Source organism: Falco biarmicus, chromosome 2, assembly GCF_023638135.1.
Source record: "Falco biarmicus isolate bFalBia1 chromosome 2, bFalBia1.pri, whole genome shotgun sequence".
Lineage (NCBI taxonomy): Eukaryota > Metazoa > Chordata > Aves > Falconiformes > Falconidae > Falco > Falco biarmicus.
Genome location: NC_079289.1, coordinates 19,666,899 through 19,692,755, shown reverse-complemented (window position 1 = coordinate 19,692,755; position 25,857 = coordinate 19,666,899). Strand labels below are relative to the sequence as shown.

Sequence of the window (25,857 nt, the reverse complement as noted above, 5' to 3'; positions counted from 1 at the left end):
GAGCTTCAAACATTTTCACATGCTTTTTATTCATCTTCAGTATGGGTTCTGAATTTGTATCACCAGCTAGAAGACAAAGATGGCTGCAAAATCCATCCCTTAATAAAAGCATCATGAACACAAATTTTATCCCCATGTCCTGGAGGACTCCTCACTCTCTCCCAAATGCCTCAAGAAAAAAACCCACACTACCCCCAACAAAACAAACCCCCAAAATCAACAGCCTTTGACAAACTACTTGCTATGTCAACTCTTGGAGCATTACTAGACATTTCTCAATTAGACTGTGCAACAGTTTTTAAATAGCATCTAGATGATATGGACGTTAGTTCAAAAACCTTTTGTCCCCACCTTGAAGAGCTTGGACATTTACCACTGACATGCTGTACAGAGCGTACCACACATGCACTATACACGTTATGTGTACAGTGCAGGAGTAAACTGAGGAAGCTGTAGCCACGTAAGTGAAAACTGTCACTCCAACATAAGGAAACACCAATATCCTGTCCTTACTCATCTTTCAAGGTTATGCACAGTGACTAAAAAAAAAAAAAACCACAATAATACAGCTACATGAGTCCCAAGTACTGGTATTGACATACCTGAGTCTCAGCCCGTCCTTTTCATGCATTTCAGGTGTTCACACTCAGCAAAATGAGGTATCTAACATATTTCAGAGAGGTGGAGGTGCCAAGTCTGTGCAAAACCCAGACTTGTTAACATCCCATCAATACTGTTTGCAAAAAAATAGGCAACTGTTCTAAATCAAAACAGAAATGAGTATGTCATGTTGCTGTTCTAGTTTTATATAGCTTAATGTGACATTCCACAAAATTGAAATGGTGTGCTTACTCATTTGGCATCTCTTAAATATGAAAGTTTTAAACTTTCAAGAACCAAAAATTAAACACTGGTTAATTGAACTTTATATTTAAAAAAGTCACAGTTCTTAAAAGGATACTTAATACAGCTGCACCCTTTTAATGGTGTGCACTCAAATACATTAACAATTTATCCACAATAGTTTTGCTAATAATATAGGCACATAGCGGCATGTAAACTACACATGGCAACCAGAACAGCAAAGGCACAATCTGGTTGGTTTGGTTGGGGGTTTTTTTTTTCCCTTTTTTTTTTTCTTCTTTTCAAGATGTGGGTTAATATACAAAGAAAAATATTCTATACTTTGTGTGGAAGTATTACATTTGTATATCATAGCACAGGACCGTTAGAGAACTGTTGTCATCTGATAGAACAGGTCATTTAAATAATAATAATAATAATAAAAAAAGATAGCAGCTCTTTCCACTGAGGAACTGAATTTCTCCACTAAAGAACAATACATGTTCTCATCCATCAGGTTGAGAACCTGAAATCTTCTGTGCATCTTCTTGTCTACAAAAAGCATTGCCTGCACATTTCAGGCAGTTACAAGTTTTCTGGTTTGCTATTTTCAGCTTGTATTTGTTTTCCCATATATCACTTGATTAAGAACTCAAAAATTAAGATGTGTTTAAAATATCAGTTGCTTCTCTAATACAAAAGTAGTTTTAAAACACTGATATAACTAGGAATCTGACTGTAGTCCTCTGCGAATTGAGCCTATCGGATCTCTTTGTTCATGCCTGCAGACCTTACTGTGTTTGCCCAAAGGGAATCACTCCAAGTGCAACTGCTTTCTCATCGGGAGATGGATGGTAGCAGGAACAGTTTCAAACCAGAACACAGCCCTCAGTAAGTCAAGGTTAAACCTAATGCCGTGACTTCAAAGTGTAATTTCTGCCCACAGCTCCAAGAATATGACACTTCTGCATTTTACATAGAAATGTTACAGTTAGAGTCTAAGTAGAAAATTTTAGTTTACAAATGGAAAAGATCATTCTATTAAAAAAGACATTTCACGTAGTTACCTTAAATAGTTCTTATATGCACCATTCCACATTGTGGAAAAGCTGAAATATGCAGTCTGGACTCACATGTTAAAGAAAAACAGAATTATATGTATTGGCACGAATACTTACATCTACATCTGTACAAAGTAAAAAAAAGCTGACAACCCTGTCCCACCAGTGCAGTGTGTTCAACTGCTCTCCAACACATACCTTCCCATGTGACTGCCAACGAGTGACAGCGAGATGGGAACTTAAGTCTTAAGAGTGTGGTGCCAAAAAGTTCCAAACTGCTTTGTCAGTCTCTGAAGAGGAATCGGAAGTATATCCAAAGAAGTGTCAGGCCGCTCGATATGCTCGCAGCTGTGAGATCACTGCAACTGCACTCTGTATGCTCCTATTAGCAGTTTTACCTGTAAAAGCAAACAAAGGTTTCACAGACAGATTGTGTAACTAATGTGTTAAACCCTTCTTCTAATGTAAGAAGAGCATGAGAAAAAAAATAAAATTACAATCTGTGTTTAATAAAATCAGCTCATAGTAGCCCTACTGAAATACGAATGGCGTGTAAAAACACTCAAGCAGAATGCTGCTGCGTTAGGTGGTGGTTGAACAAGTTAGCCTCAAATCTGAACTAGACATACACACAGACTTCCATCTGAATAAGAGTTCAATTTTTTCCACTTTTAGTAAAAATGTACACAACAGAACATGTAAGAGTGTAAGTTTTAAATCTGAAGATCTACAACATTTACTGGTGCATCTCCCAAGGATAAAATGCTACCAGAACAGTATCTGTTACACATTTTGCAACACATAGTGGGACTGCTGCCCAAACCACCTGGAAAACACAACAGACTACACATACTACTTAAAAAACACCGCATATCCTACTAAATACCTCCAAGTTCTCCTAAACCCACAAGCAAAAACATCTGTAAGCCAAAAATAACTGATGCTCCCATGCATCTATCAGTCATTAAATTCACAATATAGATGGGGAAAATGTTTAGCTGTAACACTGCTTTATCCTGGTGCATTAATTACTCTGACTACAGCACAAAACTGTTTAATTATGACAGAATTAACACCCCTGGAAACATTCCAAAGTTCTGGCAGTGTCACAGGATGGAACTGGAATGAGGAGACAACGGGAAGTCCTTAGTGTTACATTTGCAACATACAAATAGAAGCATTTAGACCACAGAAGAGTTACAGGTACAAATTAACAGGCACATTTAATTTTGAGAACATCGTGTACCTTGGCAGTAGGAGCTTCTGCCAACCGTATAAAAAGCTTGTTAAGGCCTGCAGTAGGGCTGAAGGAATAAATAAAGTGACTATCCTAAAAGGAAAAAGAAAATGGACAACGTTAATGGAAGGCATGTCTGAAAATGCTATGCGAGTGGACTAATAGAACGCAACATCTTCACTACGCATTTTTGAAGGAAAGCTGTGTACACTGCAAAGAACCTTTGGTGCAACCACAGCAAAAACATAAATTGTGCAGGGTGACACATTTAACAGATCTTTTAAAAAAAGAAGTTAATCATTAGACACACGAAGTATGTTGTTGAAACAAATATTTAAGAACCTACTTGGGCCAAAACTTTGAGAGGCTAGGTGAATTTGAGTAGTGAAACAGCTTTAAATTCAGAACTCTCACCTGCCTGCTCAAGCCCTCAGTTCTGAGGTCACAGGTTGGAGGGGACCTGTCAAGGTCATCTGGTCCAATCCCTTGCTCAAGCAGAGCCACCCAGAAGCAGGCTGTTCAGCACTATGCCCCTGCCTTTTAAGTCCTAAATTTTTATGGAGTCTAGTACCTGCAAGGTTTGTAGTTCTCTCCATATACAAAGAATTAAGTTTCATTCAAAAAACCCAACCCTATCATGATTAAAAAAAATGCTTCATCACAATACTCAACATCTAAATTAAGGCACTAAGGTTTCTCCAGTTGCTCCACAAAGACTTTAAAAAGCAGTTTTACAGTCAATCAGTTACATGAAAAGACTTACCAAAAATACAGGGAGCTGGAATTTGTCATTTAAAACCACAGCTTGTACACTGCATGGTCCACACAGCCGAGCAACGACTTCTTTACCAAAAAAGTTTGAATGGAAAACAAAGAGAAGAATTCCAGATCCTGAAAGGGAAGGCAATTCAGTCACATGAATTTAAAACAAGATCCATTATTTAGAACTGCATACACTGAACCTTTGAAGACAGTTAGGTACAAATAAGTATGTATATAGTATATATTAAATCCCAATGGAGTATCAAAGCAACATGCAGAAATCCAGTCTCCCAGATCCCAGCACAGAACACGACTGACTTGGTCAGTAAGTTAAGGTCAGAATTATTTCTGGAAGCAGCAATAATTTTATGCGGCTCTTAGAAAGGAAAGCAAAATGGCTACAGCAATTCTTGATGCAGTTCACCTCAGTGGTTTTAGGTTTACCTAAAAAAGAGCTACAGTATTTAATGTGGTTTGGGTTGTCTGTTCTCTTGGTATGGACAGCTGAGCCCGGGCAACTTAAGATCTTTATGAACTACACTGAAATTCAATACGGAACAATCTTCAATACCACAAATGCCTCAGTTTAATACATAAATTTATGTAAGGTTTCTTAATTCTATAAAGGATACCTATAATAAAGAACTGGAAGACTTCTATCACAAATCTCAACCACCAGAACACCAGGCAGACACAACCACTTTCAATCTTAGTTTAAGTAGTATTTCATAGTCACATTAATTTATTACTTTGAGAAAAATCACTATCAATAGATATTTCCCTGATACTCTCAAAAGGTGAATAAAAACGTCTCAATTCAGCCACGTATCAGAGATTATTCTTTCAGGAATCCAGGTACTAAAGAAACATTCCTAAGTACCTTGGGAATTTGATTCCCAGCTTTGTCAAAGGGTCTGTGGGCAAAACAGCGTTGACTGATGCTGGCTTCTTTTTTGCAGTATTTCTAGACTGCATTTGTATCCTGACAACGCTATGACCATCCTCCAACACTCCAGTGTGCTGGGTACCGTCTACAAGACAAGATGATCCACTGAGACTTGCAGAGTATGCTCTTCGATTAATATTTTTCAAAATTATAATTCTAAGGTAAACCATGCCTTTTCTGTAATTCCTGTCAATTAGCTAATATAACCATGTAACTTTGAGAACAGGAACCACAAACAGAAGAAAGAAGTGGTATATATAGCAATAAAAACTTTAAAAAATAAATACATGCAAACCCCATTCATAACGCATCACGATACTGCTGCTTTCCCTATGCTCCATAATCGGAGCATCTTTAATGTAATGTATGGCAACAAGTAATACAAAAATAATTTTGCATAGCAAAGACTTAAAAAGCAGTTTCTAAATATACTGTTCTACTTAAAAAAAAAAAAAAAAAAAATCCCCAGAAGACCCACCACAACAACAAACCCCCTACCTTCTGGCACATTTTGTGGAGGTTTATAGTTAAAATCCGTAGAAAAGTCTGGCCCTTCACAGAGACGATGACATGCAATTGGGAAGACTGGCTCCAGCAAAGCAAGACGCGCTTCGAAGTAATCCCTGATGGTATCTTCTGCTACCCTTGAGAGCCTAAAAGACCAAACAAGTGAGGCCTCTGCTTCACACAGTAAAATTACTTTATCAGACACAGACTCGGTGAGTGCAGACACAAAAAAGGATGTTTTGGATTCCCAATTTTCAGGAGTGAACGCCCTCATCACTAGCGTTTATGCATACATGAACCCCAGGTCCCAATACTTCATTAATAAAACATTTGATCAGCGATCTGTTTGTGAAATACATCTATCGGGTCCACAAAATTAAAAAGCTGAGATAAATGCCACTGCAGCAGATTAAAAAAAAATTTCAACTAACCATGTATTTTTGAAGGCTCTTTATGTGAAAAAGATGTCCCCAAAATATCAATAGGTACCTAGTGGCTAAACAGAAACATACAACCCCTACCCCAGCACGGCTGATTTACAACATACAAATAAACAAGTCAGTCACTGTATAATTTAACTGGTAATACAACTGGAAATAGGCAGTTCCCAGTTAAACCCTACTAATAATGCAGTGAAGAAGTATCAACACTACCATTAAATAGCCCCATTGGGGTTTCTTGTTTGTTTTCTGGGTTGGGAAGGTGGGGATTTAATTTAAGCAAGCAGCCCAGCCTTCAAAGAGAGACCACATTAACCAACAGTATTTGGCACCTTTACAAGTGGGTTACTAAGTAATCCTCTTCAGAAAACTGTTTTGACACAAACGGGTTTTAAATGCTTTTGCAAGGCAAAAGGCCCAATTCTCTCAGCTTTATAGCTTTTCCAGCTGTTAGAGCACACTATCCCTCCATGCTAGCTGAGACTACCATCTGCAGAACCTACAACTTAAGTGTTTCATCAGAAAAAACCCATGAGAATTGCCATGCCAAAGCAACCCTGGAAGCCCATCTAGCCTTGTTTCCAGATGCTAGACAAAGTGGTATTAAATACAGGAAATTAAACAGTTGTCTTTTTTTGGTTCACTGTCCTAGTTTCCAGCAATCTGATTTAGAGGCATCCAAAACCAAAGGCTGCAGCCAAATCGCACCTCTCCTATCTACTTTGCCCTTTCTAAAATCCCAAGCATTTGTGTCAACAGCATTCTGCACCATGATCCATAATTCAGTTTTTCTGTGCAAACATACTCCTTCATTTCAACCCTATCACTAAATCATTGAACAGGATGGCCTGCAGAACCTGTCTCATGGCTTTGGATTATTTTCTTTTGTTTTATTTTAATTTTTGACCTTTCAATCTGTCCCAAGGTGATGTGTATCACCTCCCTCAGTGTATCCTCAGAAGCTAGTCCCCATGTCTGATCACCTTTACTTTTTCTTTTTGCTTCATCTGTTTTTGAAACAAGGTAACTGAATCGTCGGTTACAATTGTCTATCCTGGTATCTTAACTATCAATATTCCTCCAAAATTCTATTTAAAGAGCTTGCTCCTTCTCTTTATGTTTGTCTCCATTTAACATCCATACTCATCGGCTCAGTATACTTTTACATGACCGTATGACACGAGCACTTCATGTACCACACAGACTGCACTGCTCTTCGGTCATTCTGTTGCACCATGAAGACTTATTTCCATCATTTACTGGCATAAAAGCTTTACCCTGGCACTCAGCTCACAGCTGACATTTAAGGGTCAACAACACTGTAACTATCTGCACTGACTTTTCATGGTGTTTTTGTTTGGTGTTCTTCTGTTTGATTCTCATTTTTTAATGCTTTTTAGCAAGGTATTTTATCTGGCATGCCCCAGTAAGAGTTTACATTCAACTGCCCAGGGCTTAACACTTTTTAGTTGTCCTGATTGCAGTATTTCTAGTTTAAGCGATCTTTCATTTCTAGTAATTCCACTTTCCTCCTTTCCATCTTTTTACTCACATGTTTAAGCAAGCATCTGCTAATTCTGTTAGCTCACATAATTTGAATTTTACAGGATTTATTAGTTTTCTGCCCAAATCAGATGTTTTCTTTCCTGAAATCTCCCCCTCTTCCCCTTGACTTAAACCAAAATTATGACACAGTATTGCAAACTTCACCAGAACAGTTTACTCACGTTTCCAAATGACTCTTGAGCTGCTCATACACCAGTACATTATTACACTGTTTAGCAAAATGCAGCGCGCTGTTCTGATGCTTTGACAAAATGTTACAGTCTGCTCCGCTTTCAATCATAAGCCGCACTATATCAGAATTCCCTCTTTTACAAGCCTGTGCAGAAAGGGAGAAGATGGAAGGATGGACAACAATGACAAAACCCCCATTAGAACAGAGAGTAACATTGGAGTAAGCAGAATTATAGAAATTAATTAAAATCCAAAATTAGTTCTAATTCAGAAAACAAGGTATTTGCCCTGTGAATGCTAACATAACTAGAAACTCAGGATAACACTCCATAAATACTGTATCTTTACCCAGGCAACACGACACACCTGACCCCACAGAAGCAGCTTCACTCAGGATTACCAAGTGGACTTAATTAGAAAAAAATAAACAAACAGATAAAACAAACTCCCAAAGTTCTATAAAAACATCTAATCTGCTGGAGTTCAGTACTGGTAAACTTTCTTGCAATTGTTTACCTGAATAAATGGGTTTCTGCAGAAGCATTCAGAATTACTTCAGTGACCAAGTGTCTGTTTCTAGGAATTTCAGTTCAAATGGTACTTCAGGTGTGTAGTAAATTAACAGATTTTGCCCTAATTATTGTTTAGCTATGTTAGACAGTCACTAACTTAGTAACTAACATCATCTGCCCATCTAGTGATAGACATCACTAACACTAACATCAACTGCCGAAGTGTACAAGGCTGTTCAATGTTACTCGCAGGAAGAATTTCAGGGTATGTCAGCCGAAGAGTTGGCAAAAGCACCACAAAGACTAAAATCTTTACTTTGAAGAATGCACACACAGGCTCTCGGTTGCATGTTTTCAAACGCTTCATTCACACAAATTAGGGAAAGGCCCAAGAGATAGAAATTTACATCTTCATGAGGCCTTTCAGAAGTGAAATTCTCAAATTTATCTCAGCTCTGAACTTTGATCTGTGCTTTCAATCCATAATCTTTCATAAATAAATAAATCCACCTGCCCTTCCCCCAAACAAAAACCCCACAAAAATCACACACACCTCAGGGAAAGGAATAAGTGCAAAGACTTTTTTTTTTAAAAAAAAAAATCTCTTTTACAAAGCATGATCCAACTCCTAAGGTTAAGTAAGAGCGACTAGATAAACACATTTATGTTTATCCATACATGGCCAAACTTGTTCCAGTAAGTTACTGGAAATGAAGCCCCTATTCTTTGTATCTACACAGCAAACACCCAGAATAAGACACCGTAGGCTGCCAATTAGAAAGTATGTACAGCTGTGCACCAAACACTAATAAAAGCCTTAAAAACAATGGAAGGTCAAAACTGAGGTTCATGGAGGCAGCCAAATTATGAGGACATTTTGGACTGAACTGGCTGAGGAAACCACAAGGGTGTTACCATTTTCTTTACAGAAAATGTGAATTTCCAACATCTGTTGAACCTTCCAGAAGATAGAAGAGAAATAATACCACATTGTCTTGGACACAGAAACTTTTGTAACCTCTTCTGTGAACAAACTGCCTATGTATAAATACAGCAAGTTTACCAGGAAGAGGAACTTTGGTGAAATTATTTGATACTGAAAAAAAAATTTTAAAGAGGAGCACAGGCGCTTTTAAATGTCTTACAATTTTCCCATTACAATAAAATTAATAATAATAATATAAAAATAAGTTAACAACTTCCTGGGGGTGGGGGGAGGTAGAAGAAGTACACAACAGGCAGTGGGAAGGAGACTGCAAACCAGTTATTTAATTTCTGCCCTGCCATGAAACAGCAGAAGTCAATCACAGCAAGTGAAGATCTAGCAAGACAATCAGCCAAGTGAAAGATACTATTTTCTGGAATTTTTCTCTTCCTGCTGACAACCAGTTATCTCAGTTTTAAGACCACATCTGCATTTCTTTAAGCCAAAAAATGGAAGAGAACGATGAGCCACATTTAGCACTCCATGCTGATGCCTCTGCATTTATCGTTTAGATATAACACTACGTTTCTTAAAATGGATTAAAACACTGCCTAGAATAAAGAGTAGCATTTTTATTTCAAATATAGTACATGTTCCCTAAATCGACCTTACAAATATGCTTTTACGTTTTACTAGTTTGCCAAAAGTATTCACTATTAAACCACGTCAGGACAAACATTGAATTTACCTTCATTAAAGCAGTTTCACCACTGCTCTGCTGCATGTTCACATACGCCCCAGCTTCCAGGAGAATAGCTACTGTTGTTAGGAAGTTCTGGAAGAAAAAAAAAAAAAAAAAAAAAAATCAAACCAACACAAAACCACAAGACAAATAAATAGAAAATATTCTGGTTTTGTTTCAGAACCTAAAGTGGTGTTTATTTAAAATCCATCAGTAAAATCCAAAGCATGAGGCATGACACAACACTGTGCTCTCCCATGGCTAATGAAGAGCAATTCAGACTCAGGCAAGTAGATAGCCACGAGTCTTCACAAGTCTTACTTTTTCCTAAATCTTGCAGTAGTGAATACCACAGGAAGAAAACTATGTTTGCATTAATCAACAAACTGGAACCAAGCTCCCTTTTGGCCTTATATCTACTGTACATGGGAAAACAAATAAACCAACTTGAACAGAAGACTGCACCCATGAAACATCCTCTAACTTGCTAGTCTAGTTGGTCTTAGTTTGAGAAGGGCTTGCACCGTCTCCATCTCCCAACTCTCAAATAGTAAACCATGCTTAATCAGAGATTTGCTCTCTAAGTCTCCCATGTTTGCATCCTGTGTAGCCAGAGATCCTAAGCAATTCTAACACAGGAAACCAGGAAACTTTAGCCCCTACGACAGACAAATTCAGAGACATCCTTTGTCTCCACTTTCCCTCTCGGCAGCAGCTCTATGATACTCTCTACTCAGGGCAGGGTTTGTGATCAGAATTTATCTACAACACAGTAACCACAGCTGCTGACATTAGGCAGATAAGGTCACCCTGCTAAATTTGCTAACTACTTTTTAGGCATCATCCAAAGGAACGGAATTGTGTACCACTCTTAAACATGAGTAAGACAACCAAGAACCACAAACATGACAATAACCAAGCCAACCTTTTCAGCTGCATGTATCAATGCAGTTGTTCCATTTTTCTGTCTACCATTAACTTTAGCTCCTTTCCTGATTAGGACACGGAGAAGGTCATCATGCCCACCGGCAGCAGCAAGCATTACTAGGGTCATGCCACTGGAGTCCTGCAACAAGAATCATTGCTATTAAAAAAAATCAAAATAAATAATGTTTTAAAAAATCAAATACTTCAAGATAAACCAAAGCCGCAAGACAAAAATTGCAAATGAGTCTACAGGTTTCATAAAGATTCCCCCCCTCCAACAAAATTCACACGTAGACGGCTGCCAGACACCAATAAACTATCGCCTCCCACTTCTGTCCACAGGACCCACCCTCTGAACTCCATAATCTGCAAAATCTATAACATTCCAAGGACCAAAACAAGAAGCATGAAAAACAGAATGAGCCAGGAAGAAAGGCAGCAAGCTATCTGAGGATGAGGAAGACAGCAAGGCAGTGGAAAAAGACATCAGCAGCCACTGGAAGAAAACCACAACGGCTCAAATTAGTTGCTACCACAACACTGCTTTTAAGTTTTATCAAAGTATGAAGAGACTTCTGTGAGTGGTCTGTCTCCTCATTCGTTCCTGCGTTTTCCAGCAGACACTACAATTCAAAAAACACATGCCTGCCTCAGGAGTTGATTTGGCATCTTTTCTGCTACACTACAGAAGTCTTGGCATAATACATAGTTCTCAAAATGCTATATAATACAACTACACAAGGTAACCAGTGAAACACTGATATCGGACTGCAATCCTCAAAAATGGAACTACAGTACTATTTAACAGGAAAATAGAACCTTGACAGAAAAAACAGTAAGAACACAGCTGATGAAGAACTGGCAGAAAATACTGATCACAGAGAGACGTGGTCCCAGTCTGTCAAACACAACATTCAAATATTTTTTTTTCCATGTATACGTGTTTTACAAAGTTCAGCCACTTGGCCTGACAGGTATAATCATTCCTCATACCACGTAAAGTTCTACATTTAATATTCAGTTAAATCCAGTGGGCAAACCTGTTGCAAATCCAGCTACTGGGATGCTTCATACAGACTTGATTTTTCCTTTGGAAGAAACTGGGTGACAAATACCGAAGCCTCAAATTCTATACTCGCTTTTCTTACCCTGTGCTTTTTTCCCCATGGCGAGACAGAAATCTGCTACTAGCCAGACAGAAAAACTTTTCTAACAATCCAAATTTGTACTCTTCCCTCCTGCCCCCCTCCAGTACTTCTATTGCAGAGGAATTACCTCTTGATCCAGATTATATTCCTCCTTTGAAGAAAGTGCCATCTTTACTGTCATATAATCTCCACTTTTAACAGCATCCCTCAGGAGAGCTAGAAAATAAATTCAATGCAGTTACAGAATATTTCACTTTGAAACACCAGCTAAGAAATGTCCCTTCCTCCCAGCAACTACTCACTACTTGATATCGGTTCTGTTAACACATGATTCTCATCTTCTCCATCAAGATGCTTCTGAAAGTCCTCTAGCGTCAGCCATTCTAACTGCATGTCCATACCCAAACTCAAGACTTGTTGCTTGCCATCTATCATGTATTGGATTTCATGGAAGAAAAAAAAACATGAAATAAGTTACAAATTCCCAAACCATTTATTGCTTGCCATTGCTTCAATGATCAGTAGCTTAAGATACTACTTCTCATTCATTACTCTGGAAGCCAGTGTGGAACGGTTCCAAATAATGAAGGCTACATTACAAACAGACATAAAATGCTTTTACTTGAAACAAACTGCTTATTTGTTGTAATAAATTAGGCTGAAGTGGTAAGAGATGGTGAACACTCCATTACTGTAATAGCAGAAACACACTGGAAACACACTGAAAAATTGTCAGTTTCAAAAGAAAACATTTTCAACCTCCTGTGGAGACAAGAACTGGAGCACTAAAAGACACAAGCAGGAATGGAGAAAATGCTAACTGCCAGTGCTCAACTCTCCCCTGCATCGCTGCTCACCGGAGTTCTCCATTTGACACACATTCACTACTTCTCGATCACCTTCTGTATCAATGTAAGTCCATGTGCCTGTTTAGCCTCTTATGTTCCTCCTTCCCTTGTACACCTTGCTGTCTTTTTATTTTAATTCTTCTATGAATTTATACTCTAGCAAAGATTCTTCTCTTCTGCAGTTATTCTCAGAATACTCACTTTTTTCTTCTGAAACCACGTTAAACAAGTCAAATGCACTTTTGATGTCTTTAAAGCCTAGAACATTAAGACAGTTATCAAGAGTGACTACCTGAGCCACTAAAGACTATTACATAACAAAGTTTGAGTGACCAGGGTCCACTCAGAAAAGGTCTGTTCTCTTTCCATAAGTTAATCATTGCTGACACGTAGGAGCAACCTTAACAACGTAAGTGAAAACTCGGGGAGAGTTAGTTCACCTCCAGCCACCCTGGCAAGTCTGAGTTCTAACTGCCTTCAACACGGTACATTCTTCTTTTTAAGAAAGACAGTTCAGAATTATGCATAAATTACTACTTTCAAAATATGGTGCAGTATCTGTGATGAACAAAGGATACATGTTGTGTAAGGGATAATTAAGCATCCTGTTACTAATTTTCTTATGCACTGTAAGTATCTACGGTACTTTAAGCGAAAGATGTTTCTCCAGCAACAGCTGTTTGAAGCTTCACAGCTCCTCCTATAACCGTTCATGATTATCAAAGGTGGAGTTACCTAGTTCTCCTCAGTTCATCCTCATCATAGTAGTGCGGGAATTTATTCTGATTAAAATCATCTGGAATTTTACTGAGATCAAAAGTGGCAACATTAATACTCCATTATATTATTACGAACAGAAATACAACCTAGACATTTTTCTTCATGTATCGAATCATCCAGTTCTGGTGGTATTTTAAGGGTCGTAGAATATAAGTCATCATCGTGGCTAAAGCAAGAAGCAAGAAGTTTGTCTGATGGGAACCTCTACTGGTTTTTTTTAAACACATATTCATAGTATCATCAGAACACTTCTGGAAATAGCCAGTAGTTGGATGAATTCCTCTAAAGGTTACATAATGGTAAACATGCCACAGAAGCATAGCTGGCAATATTAAACGAAAAAGGGCAAGACCTTGACTTGTCTACAAAAACATTAGATACATCCCTTCCATGCTTCATACACGAAACTACTTACAGCACTGTCATGAAGCATAAATTAACAAAGCCATATAAACAGTAGTTTTGCTTCATAAAAAAAGAGCAAAAATTTTTGTTTCTGGTATGTGTTACAAAACTATACAACACCGCTCTTGTAGAAGTGAGAGGACAATGTCCTGAAGGGTCTTTCCCTTCCCTCCTTTAAGAGTTAACACTTACTTTTTAGGCCCTTCTGTTCTTTTCTGCTCTTTTCTTCTTTTTCAGACTCTTTTTTTTGAGATTTTTCTTTTGTTTCAGTTTTCTTTACTTCTTTCTCTTGATTCTGAAAACAAAGATCAAATTCAAGTGGTACAGAAAAAAAACAGAAAATAAACTCCTTTCACCACTCTAACGATAAAAAGTATTTAAAATTGTTACTACTGAAACCTGTATACAACAGACTTGTGGACATTCTTAAGAAAAGAATTAAACAGGTGAGTCAGGAGTTAAGTATGGAAGAAGCCTTCACAGAAAAGAGATACTCTTTCCGAAATAAAACAACTTCAGATTTTTACTGCATCCCAGCCACGCAAGGTGCTTTAAGTTATGAGGTGCAGTTATGCCAAAATGAGCATTTTGAAGGAAATTCAAAATTATGAACTTTTCATTCCTTCCAAATATTGAACCTGAACAGAATGTAATTATTTCCAAGTATTTAACACCTTTGTAGCACCATATTCAAACCAGTTATTATAGCACTGACTTGAACCTTAACTGAGAAAACTAAGCATTTGTATACAGAAAGTTCCAAGTTTTCTGACTCACACATACAGAACATTATGGCAACAGTCACTTGTGAAAAACATGCTCAGAAAAATCTACCCAAACCTACAGAGAAGACTGAGCTTAGCAATATCACAGAAGAAATTTACGGTAGATGTAGCCACATGATCAAATTCACCAAAATAGAAATCAGCTGCCTCCACCAAAGGTTGCCTTTCTCCTCCTGTAACCCTCTCTCCATTCAGCCTGCAAATTCAAAACTCCAGAGTTAGGTGGGACAGGGCTCCTTGGCGTGGCTTTGTATCAGTCCCCAACACTACCCTGGTACATGGACTAACACTGGCTTTCTGAAAAACTGCCCTAAAAGAAATCCCTACAAGAACTACAGACTGGATTTATCATTAAATGCTACTGTTTCTTTTGACATCAGAAACACCAAATGAATCCATTTTAATTGAAGTTTATCAATTGTTAGCAGAGTGGAAACATTTAATCTTTCTCACCCACTCTTCCCTCCAGCCAAAACCTCAGCTTTTGACCACTGACATGATGAACTAGTAGCACAGACAGCTGTTAATCCTGGCAGAAGCCCACTATTTAGGAGGAGACTTTGTCACTTACTAAAGGGATTACCAGATAACTTGCTACGCAGAGAGGCTGTTGAAATCAGTACTCCTGAATACCAATCAGATGCACAACATACACTGCACATTTGGTTTTGGAGGTAAATCAAATGGAGTACTGGAGTGCTGTGTCCAGTGCTGGGCTCCCCAGTTCAAGAGAGACAGGGAACTACTGGAGAGGGCCCAGCGGAGGGCTGCACAGCTGATGAGGGGACTGGAGCATCTCCCTTATGGGGAAAGGCTGAGAGAGCTGGGCCTGGTTAGCCTGGGGAAGACCAAGAGGGGATCTTACCCATGCACACAAATATCTTAAGGGCAAGTGTCAAGAGGATGGGACCAGGCTCTTCTCAGTAGTGCCCAGTGACAGGACAAGGGGCAACGGGCAAAACTGCAACACAAGAAGTTCCACCTGAATATGAGGAAGAACTTCTTTACCTTGAGGGTGACAAAGCACTGGAACATGCCTAGAGAGGTTTGTGGAGTCTCCTTCTCTGGTGACACCTAAAACCCACCTGGACACAACTGTGCAACCAGCTCTAGGTGACCCTGCTTTAGCAGAGGGGCTGGACTAGATGATCTGCAGAGATCCCTTCCAACCCCAACCATTCTGTGATTCTGTGAAAGAATGGCTCAGTATGCAAACTGACTACAAAAAGAGAACACTGCATTAAATGACGTGACAGTGTTCGGTAATCAGAACTACACAAGGAAATATACGTAGCTGAAACATACACAATGATTTTATTTGAAAAGAAACATCTGCTCGGGCCAACAATTTAGTGAAGCCAAAAAAGCTCCAGAGCTCTCCACACCAAGCCCACTCATATAGTAAGTCCACAGCTGCTCCGGAGAGGAACTAACCAGTTACATAAAACATTGTTTAAGCCTCCTAGACTAAAAAAACAAAAGAGCAGAATGCCTTCCTTGGCACATGATCTTCCATGAGAAAGGCATGCAGATAACTTATTGAGAGTGCTGGCTGAACAGCCATAAGCAAACCAACTTTCACCTGCTGTTGATTTCCTCACGTTTCAGGTGACAGGATTTTTATACTGCTGGTAAAGACCAGAATTCCAAATATTTTATCTGATTATCACCACTGATGTCTCTCTCTTAGGAATGTTACAGCCTCAAACTATGAGAAAATACTTGAGTAGTAATATGCCACATCATTTCAGTTAAATAACGTTTTGAAACTGGGCTATGCATCAGAGTAACTGCTTAACCTAATTTCCTAGAGTTTTCACCACCAAGCTCCTGCAAAAACACCATTTCATGTAGCTCTGCTCAGATTATGCCATGTAATTGTCTACCCCAAAATCAACTTCCTTATGTTTAAGGTGGCATACTCTCTATGTACAACAATCTTAAGCAGAGGACCCCACCTAAACCCACCAAGGAAACTTCTCACCATGGACTTACAGCCTCCAAAAAAGTGGGATATAATCCAGTAAGTATCAAGGTGTTTCGGCTGTAATCCTGTTACAAATCAGAAAGGGGGTTCTCTGAGCAGCCACAGTTTTATGAACTGCAAACTGTATTAGAACAGTCTGAAGCAGCTGAAAGAAATTATATTCTCAGAAACATTTCAAGAATATTGTTTTATTTTGCCTTTTTTTAATTTTACCTTTACCATCTTGCTTTTCTTAAAACACTACTACATTAAATAAGTAAAAATAAATATTCCAGTATTTGCTTAGCCCATTTCTTAGAACATGTACAGCATCTGTAATTAATATAAAAACATGTCCACAAAACTAAGCATTTTCTGTAAGCATCCCAGAAACTCTAACAAGACAAGCCAGCTGCCCAGTTATCTGGAAGACTTGTGTTCAGAAGCCATTTCAGCATTCCAATTCTCAGGTAGGTGCTAATGCACATAAGGTATAACGGAGTCGCTGGCTTTTGAGACATCAAGTGTGTGTTTTAGCTCAAAAGTGCACTTCATTGTGCAGTGTTGGATGGAAAGTGGCTCAAGACTGAATGCCTTATTACACAACTAGAAAAGTGTCAAATTGAGGCAACTGTTAAAGGTAGAGAAACAAAGCTAAAAATGACAGCGTGCTTAGCAAAAACAATAAATTTCATTCTAAGTAAGTACACATAACAAACAGGAGAAATCCATACTTTCACATTTAAAGACACCCTTCTCTCCTAAAGCGTTCCCTCTTTCATAATGTTCTGAATCCAGAAGATTTTCAGTCTCTCCCATATATTGTGCATTGGGCCTTTCTTTAGCTTCATCCAGCTCAATTACTTCCCAATTAGAGTTTTCCTCTTTACCATCATGAACAGTAGCCTTTTGAGATATCTGTACCTCAAAGATATTTGATTTAATCCCCAGCCCTCACCCCAACACCTTAACATTGCTCACCTCCCCAGCTGAATCGGCAGACTTGTGCCCTCTTTCATCAGCGGTCAATTTCAAACGCTTCAGTACTGGTGAAGGAGCAGGTGACACTTTCTCCAACTCTCCCGGTACCATTTTTACTTTTTCTTGACCTTTCTGCTTTTTGTGCAGGCTTTTCTTCTCTAAGTAGTTATCTTGAGTTTCCACTTTTCTACCTTCCTCTTTATAATCTTCAACTTTCTCAATTTTTTTCTTTTTTCTTTTAACCTTAGCATCAATACTATCATCTTCATTACTCGCTGATCCATCAAGATGTCTGTCAGCAATGGAATTTTTTTCAGCAATTTCTTGTTCCAGTCTCTCTTCTCCACTTACTACCTTCTGCTTCTCATCTTTATTTTCGAAATTTAAGTCTGAACTTTCATTATCAGTTCCTTGAAAAAATACATCATCTAGAGTACTGGATTCTGAGTCAAACTGAACATCTCCATGCTTCTCCTTCCGTGATTTTTTGTTTTCTTTATAATCTTCTTCAGATTTAATTTTTAAATCTTTAACTTCTCCCTTCTTCTTCTTGATTTCTTTAGTATCTTCCTTCCTTTGCTTCTTTGGCTCCTTTGAATCCTCCTTGGCTTCTAAAGTCCTTTTTTTTGGTTTTGAATCTAAACCCAAAGTATCTGAGGAATTCTCACACTCTGTTCTGGGTTTGTCTTTGAGTTTTGCAGACTTAGACTTCTTCTTCTTCAGATCATCTGGACTTCTATCCTCTCCATCTTTTGACTTCTTTTTCTTCTTTGGTGAAACATCACCTTTTGTTTCGCTTTGCCAGTCACTGTCAGACTCTGCTTCAAATACATCATCATTTAGAGATAGTTTCTAAAAGGCAGGGGGGAAAAAAAATAAGATATCTTTCCCCGTTACACTGTATTACTTTGGTGTAAACTATACAAAAACAGTAGTGGTGGTGCTTGGGGAAAGTAAATTTTTAAACACTTCACTCCTCATTGCCAAATCGTACAATTTGTAAATGCAATTCTAGCTCACTTACCTAAATTACATTACTAACTGCTTGGACGAGAATCAATACATAGACAAGTCATTTAAACCACTGAGACATCCAACAACCAGATTACAGAACAGAACTAAATCTGCACTATTTCACATCGAAAACAATTAACCTGATTTGGTAAAGTTTACCTATAGGTTTCCCAGAAGCAGAGCACCAGTTTTCAAAAAACATTCTTATGCTTAATTTTCAAAATGACTGAGCAGTTAATAAAGAAGATTAAAAGCCATATGCTGCCTTCCTGCAATTAATTTTTCTGTACTCCCATGTTTAACGGTTAACATGCAAAAATTCACTCATCTGCTACACAAAGCAGGAGGGTGAAAAGTTAAGCAGTACACAACTTCACTGACAAGACAGTATGCATGTGGGCAGGGAAAGGGCGTTGTTTACGTTGCCAAAGGCAAAAATGACTGCACATAATTTATGTAATGTCTATAACATCATTAAAAAGCTGAAAGAAAGTTTACATGGATTCAGAGTCTACAAGCAAACTTGTCAATTAACAAAAAAATCCCTAACCAGAGAGCAGCAACACTATTCAGTTTCTTATGAAACAAAAAACATTTTCAGATCAGAGATTCTTTTAAGTTTTCTTAATTCCATATCCAAAATGTCTTCCCTTCTCCCTCCACCCACTAGCAAAGCCTAGACAGGGAGTATGTCTTCAGTGTCAGACACTGGAAAGTGAAACACACCTGTACGTCTTTTTTAATAGGTTTAGGCTTATTGTCCACTATTTTTTTTCTAAATTCGAGCAGCACTTCTTTGCAGTCTTCCAAATGAACCTCTGGTTCCCATGTATCATCATCAGAGGTATATCCTTTCCACCGTACTTTGTAGAGAATTTTACCCTGTAAGAAAAAACCCAACATTCAATATAATACAGCACAGTATTGCATCATCTACTCAATTCTTGGGGATCTCAGTGGATATATCCTTTTGTGTATATATAAATGAATATAACTGGAGTTCAATCCAATGTTGACCTAAGAATTCCCACAATTATTTCCATCTGCATCACATAGTCAACTAAAGTTGCTTGTAAAATGTTTCAGTAGTTGGAGTGGTTTTATCCAAAATATTTGTAATATCTAAAATTTGTTCAGAACCACAGTTACAATGTACAAATCATAAATTCTCAGTCATTTTACTGAAATGGATTTTCTGACAGTTATGAAAATTTTCTTGGTAAAGTTCTAATACTTCCTCTACCAAAACATCAAGCTTGAATTGCTTCTACTTGCTGAAGAAGTTCACATAAAACCTTAAGATTTAATGCATTAACACCATTCCCCTAGTCTCATATTGGAATTCAAAACTTATGTTAGATCTGTAATCAAGGCCATTTTTGATAAACTGAAATACTAACAATTAGGGGAAAAAAAAAAACCAAAACAAACCATCAATCGGATCAAATTAAGCCTGGATAAAATCTGGGTGTGTGTGTCTCAGTGAGTTAGTTGCAAACATGTTGTTAACAGATTATGTATGAAAGCCTTAGAACAATCATGTCAACGGTATTTAACTTCACCACAGGATGAAATTACACCTTTTAGTCTCTAGCTTTTTTTCACTAGATTAGTTTTTTACCATTAAAACTACAAAATAAACAACCTTTCCACCAAATTATCTCTTGCCTTTCTCCTAAGCAAATTAAGTACTCTGAATCCTTATGTTTCTCAAGATAAGACTCCTTTTCTTGCTGAGAGGCAAGGCTTATTAGCTCAGACGCAGCATGTTGCTGTTAGAGCCAGACAAGTGGCAGCTCAGGGCCTCCTGGACCAAGCTTAACTGAAAAAGAGACATGTCCTATGAAATCAATGCAGCTACCTTTATCTGTTAAATCCACGGCGTCTTTAAATAGATGTATGACAAAAGTTAGCATCAAACCTAAGAAAATCCACTATCCAGATAAAAAAGCTAATAATGAATATGAAGCAATGTAGCCATCCCTGAACTTCTACTAAAAAAAAAAAAAAGTATTAGCAAATGTATTAAGAAAAGCATGTTCCTTTGGAGAGGTAAAATAATAGCATCTTACACTGCTAACCAGGCCTGAAGAAGGAAAGCTTCAAAACAGATGCCATTTGACACTTACTATTTAAATGTATTTATATCTCTAAATTTACACTTTTGCCTGAGCACCATTAACCTTTGGCCAAGTGTATATATATATATATACACACCATTAAACTTTAGCAATCAACTCCACTGACAATCTTGTATATTTTGCTTCACAGACATAAAAACAAATAGCTTATATTCAGATCCATTAATATAATACTTCTCTTATAATTTAGCTTAACCATACACTCTTGATTTAGGAATTAAGTTTTCAAAATTCTGTTGACCTAAGGGGACTACTCATTAAATAAATGACAAGTAACTTTCCTATTACAGTCACAGAATAATTTATGTAAGGGACCTCCGCAATTAGTAAGTAAAATGCCCTGCTTAAAGCAGGTCCAAATAGATCAGGCTGCTTAGATGTGCTGGACTGCTGCCCAGTTAAGTGTATCTATTCAGACTGCCCTGCATTCCAGCTTGTGTCTGCTGCCTCACTCATCCTTTCACTGTGCACCTCTGAGAAGAACCTGACTGTCCTCTCTACACCCTCCCATTAAGTAGATATAGCTGCCCCTATGATCGCCCCCGATCCTTCTCTTCTTAAGGCAGAGTAAACCCAGCTCACTCAGCCTCCTGTGCTCCAGCTCCTTAAAGTGCTTCCATAACCTAGCGAACTCCAGTACGTCCACTTCTCCTCTGTCCTGGGGAGCTCAGAACTTGATGCAGTGCTCCAGATGCATCTCAGCAGTACGGAGAAGCAGCATCTCCCTCTACCTGCTGGCTACATCCGTGGATGCTTGCTAGCCTTCTTTACTGTAAGAAGTGCTGACTCATGTTCAACTTGCTTGCCTGTGGGGACTCCAAGCTCCTTTCCCACAAGACTCCTTCCTCCCAACTAGCCTCTCACCTTTCTGGTGGCACAGTTTTATGTCAGTTGAGATACAGGACTCCAGTTAGCTGCAGAGCGACTTGTTACACCCTTGTAACTCAGGTACAAAACAAATTAGAAGTCCTTTTTTAATTAATTGAGAAAGCTGGATAAAAAAATGTATGCAAATGTAAGACTATTTGGCTGCGGAATGATTCTACATGCAGTATGCCAAGTGATACAAAAATGCAGCTTAAGTGAAGGCTGATTGATCACCATACTAAAGATAAATACACACCTCACACTTTTACTCAACATTGTTGTTTCTTTCCTCTGTATCACTTACAAATAATAGCAAACTTCCAAGCATTTTTATACTGCTGTAGCTTCTACAAGAACTAGTGATGGCTAGAACCAATTCCTGTGGAAATGATTTGTCATTAAAGAACACTGCCCATGTCATTAAAGAACAGAATTAAGGTTACTCGTTTCCACTGGGGAATGTCACGATTGCACTGGAGCCTGCTGTTGTAGTGTAACTGTGGTACAGCATGAAAGGCTTTCTAGATACACTGAGAGGAAACATTTCCAAACTTTTATTGCTTGTTCTATTAAATAGGACATGTTAACATTTCATGTATCAGCAGCTCTTAGCTTCCCAGCCCAATCCCATCCCAGGAATGCTGTCTCTCATGCTACCACTACTAGCAGCTCCAGCAACATCACGACTGCAAATCAAAAGAGCTTCTCTGTGTGGTGCTTTCCAGTTCTGCTTCTGCAGCTGTGACACAGGAACACACTGACTGGCCTTATGATGTGCTGGTGTTCTAATGTCAACTGGATAGAGTTCATTTTCTTTTCAGTAGCTAATGCAGTACCGCGGGGTTTTTTTGTGAGAACAAGGTTGATAACACACTGATGTTTTTAGTTGTTGCTAGGTAATGTTTATACTAAGTCAAGGACTTTTCGGCTTCTCCGGCCTTGCCGGGAGAGGGCTGGAATGCCACAAAAAACTGGGACACAGCCAGGACAACTGACCCTAACTAGCCAAAGAGGTATTCCCAACCACAGGATGTCATGCTCAATGAGTGAGCGAGCAAGCAACTGTGTGGTACTTAGCTACCAGTTGGGGTTAAACCAAGACAGCTGGACAGTGGCAGACTTGATGTATCTGCTTCGACTTTGTATCAGACTTGGGAATCTGCAAGCTGGGAACAGCTAGTGTGAAGCAGATTACATAAAATACACTCCTCTGAATATAACATACCACTTTTCCCAGCCATTTCAGAATTTAAGATTGGGTGCAAGTATCTGGCTTGCCTATTTCTGAAGCACAGGAGCATGGCCCCCACCAAAGAGCCATGGAAAGGTGTCTGGGTGCAAGTGGACTCCTCGCTACAAAGCTACAACCAACACACAGCGGGTAAGGCACATGCATACGCTAAAGCTAACTGCACTGACCCAGCCTGGAAACATCAAGCACAACCGCTGCCAGGCAGGCTGCTTGGAGGAGGGTGCTTAACACACCTTTGTAAGAGACGGTACTCGTTGTATTCCGGTACTCTTACAAGTCTGTGGAATGGTATGACTCCCTCTGCTCCACCACTATACAGGTTATTTTAGGTTCCATCACGGGGGTGAGGGGAGAAAATCAGCCCTCTTGTTTTCAAGCCTGACTTACTATTTTGACCAACCCCGCATACTGGTAAAGCTATAAATACTGTGTTACCTTGAAAGTGTAATATTCTTCAACCATCAAGATATTTCAGCCAAGGTACAACCTAATCATGATAGTAACACAAATAAGAAATTCTTCATCTGAAGGTTGTCCAACCCAAGGGTTTCAAAACCCTGATGTTTTACGCTATTTCTACACTATCATGTACCTCACTGAAACCTCAAATAAACCCCAAAAATTAGTTAAAACAACTTTCAGACACAAAATCATTAAAAAAAAAAAAGCAGTGCATTACTTATGCGCTGCATTTGAGGTTTAGGAAAATCTAGAACTTCAACCAGTCTAGGCTGCTTTCAAAGAAAGAAGGTATGAGATTTGTGTCTAAACAAAGATCACTACTGCTAGTTATGTTAATTGAAAAAGTTCCTTTTATTCTAAGAGGTCTTATTCACACATTTTATATGCCAGTAAACATAATTCACTTGAAACCACCTCCATGTTCCCCATTACAGTCAATCCTGCCCATTTCTGCAAACACTTTATATCAAAACACTACTGCAGGTCAGCCCTAACAGCAGAGTGGTTTAACAATGCAGACAAAAAAAAACCCAAACGCCAACTTAACAAAGATATTCCAGATTAAGTCTCTTTAGTCAAAACTCTTAAGATCCAAGAGTTCCCTTTCAAAGCTGCCCGCAACGTATTTTAAATTACGGTTACAACGGACCTGTACCCGCAGGGTTCTCGCCCCGGTGCGACAGACGGCGGAGGAGGCTCTGCCCGAGCTGCCCGCACCGCCTGCGCGCCCAGGCTGCGAGGGAACGGCCCGGCCCGGGCCCGCCCCGCCGCCAGCGCCCGGCCCGGGCCCGCCGCGCACCTCCGCAGCGAGCGGGGCGAAACCCGAGCCCCGGCAGCCACCGCCGGCCCCAGCAGGGCTGCCCGCCAGCCCCGCCGCCGCACGGCCGGCAGCCTCCCCGCAGGCCCTGCCGCCGCCACATCGCCCGGGGGACCCCGCCGCCGCCCCGGGAGAGCGGCCCGGGTCGCCGCCGCCTGCCAGCGCGTCCTCACCCCCTCGGTCTTCACGTCAAGGATCTTCTCCACCTCGAACACGTCCTCGTCCTCCTCCTCCTCGTCCTCCTCCTCCTCCTCGCTCTCGCCGCCGGCTGCCGCCAGCGCGCCCGCCGCCTTACCAGCCTCGCTACTGTCTCCCTCCCCATCCCCCGCCGCGGCCGCCGTCTCCTCCTCTTCCTCCGCCCCCTCCAGCCTGGCCGCCGCCGCCGCCTCAGCCCCGCTCCCGGCCGCCGCCGCCGCCATTTTGGGCCGAATTTCAAACGACAACGGTGAAAAGCGGCTGCGACATCCACCGCCGGGCGAGGAGGCAGCGAGGCGGCGGCCCGGCCAATCGGCGTCCCGCCAGCCCGTGACGCACAGGGGCGGGGCCCCGAGCCCGGAGGCCTTCGGGCCCTCAGCGCGGTGGCCCGCGGCAGCCAATGGGCAGGGCCGGCGGGAGGCCCCGGTGGGGCTGGCGCGGGGGGCGGCCGCTCGCCCGGGACCGCGGGCTCCCGCCGGATCTTCGCGCCCCGCAGGCGGGGGCGGGGCTCGCCAGGGGCGGGCTGCCTGCCGGGGCGGGCCGCCTGCCGGCGGGAGCGGCGAGTCAGGCGGCCGAGCGGCGGCCGGAGCTGCCTGTCTGCGTGTGGCGGCGGCGGCGGCCCCTCCCCCGAAAGCGAGGCCGAGGGGCCCCCCACGATGGCCCGCCGCTGGCGGCAGCCCGGCGGCACCCAGGGCCCAAAGGCGCCTTCGCGCCGCTCGCTTTTCCGCCAGGGCCGGGGCGCCCCGGGTGGGCCCGGCTCACCCACACAGCGAGGCCGAGCGGGCGCAGGCCCCCGTGCGAAGGTGTTTGCTCTCAGTTTTCGGGGAAACGCACAAGATGCCCCCGGGTACCTCCGGGGAATGGAGCTTCTCACCGGCAAAATGGATCCTTTTAAATGTCGTGGTATTTTGCCTGTTAAAAAAAAAAAAATAATCGCCTGTAGGCAAGCATGGCTTTTTTTTATGTAATGCGCGGGAGAAAAAAAGCCACTCTTGTAAGAGAAAGCAAATAAACCACACCCTGTTCGCTTACTCAGCTGCCTTTGCTAGAGCCACTGGGCTAACGTGGCGCAGCAGCGGCTCCTTAAAGCGCACACACGGCTGGAACCCAACTCCAGCTTTACCGTGAATATACACTTTCCATACAGACCTGTGTGGGATGTGCTGTTGCAACAGTGAAAATGCCAACCTATTTGAATAGTAGATTCATTCATATTTTTGCCAGCACTGATACAGTGGAAAAAACCCTAAAACTCTGCTGGGGACAGAAACTGCATTGGTAACAGAAACGTTAACACCTGAGAAAGAAGCAAGGGCAGGAGCTTAGCACTTAGCCCTTCGAGAAGGGACCGTACCTACACAAATGGCCCCCACCCCAAAGAAGGTGGATTCCCCCACCCGGGGATCATGCTGATATAGGTTAAAAACAGCCTGGTATTAGCTTGACATGTTTAGAGTGGACAATAAGGAAGGACTCTTCATTAGCTAGCAGATGTTTTAAGATGACAGAAACTAAATAACAAAGACTGCTAATGTATGTATGGGAAGATAAAGAAGA

General features: G+C 40.6%; 1 protein-coding gene across 1 annotated transcript; it reads right to left on the bottom strand.

The window, feature by feature from the left end:
• Positions 1-4: 4 nt before the first annotated feature.
• On the bottom strand, positions 5-25,058 carry MPHOSPH8 (M-phase phosphoprotein 8; the record flags this gene model as incomplete). Its single annotated transcript, XM_056328563.1, has 13 exons — positions 5-2,302; positions 3,151-3,234; positions 3,905-4,032; positions 5,348-5,502; positions 7,524-7,678; positions 9,719-9,805; positions 10,638-10,778; positions 11,915-12,003; positions 12,090-12,215; positions 14,013-14,115; positions 17,553-18,404; positions 19,293-19,448; positions 24,279-25,058. Coding segments are annotated over 13 exons (2,898 nt in total), but the record flags the coding sequence as incomplete, so codon positions are not given.
• Between the last annotated feature and the right edge of the window lie 799 nt (positions 25,059-25,857).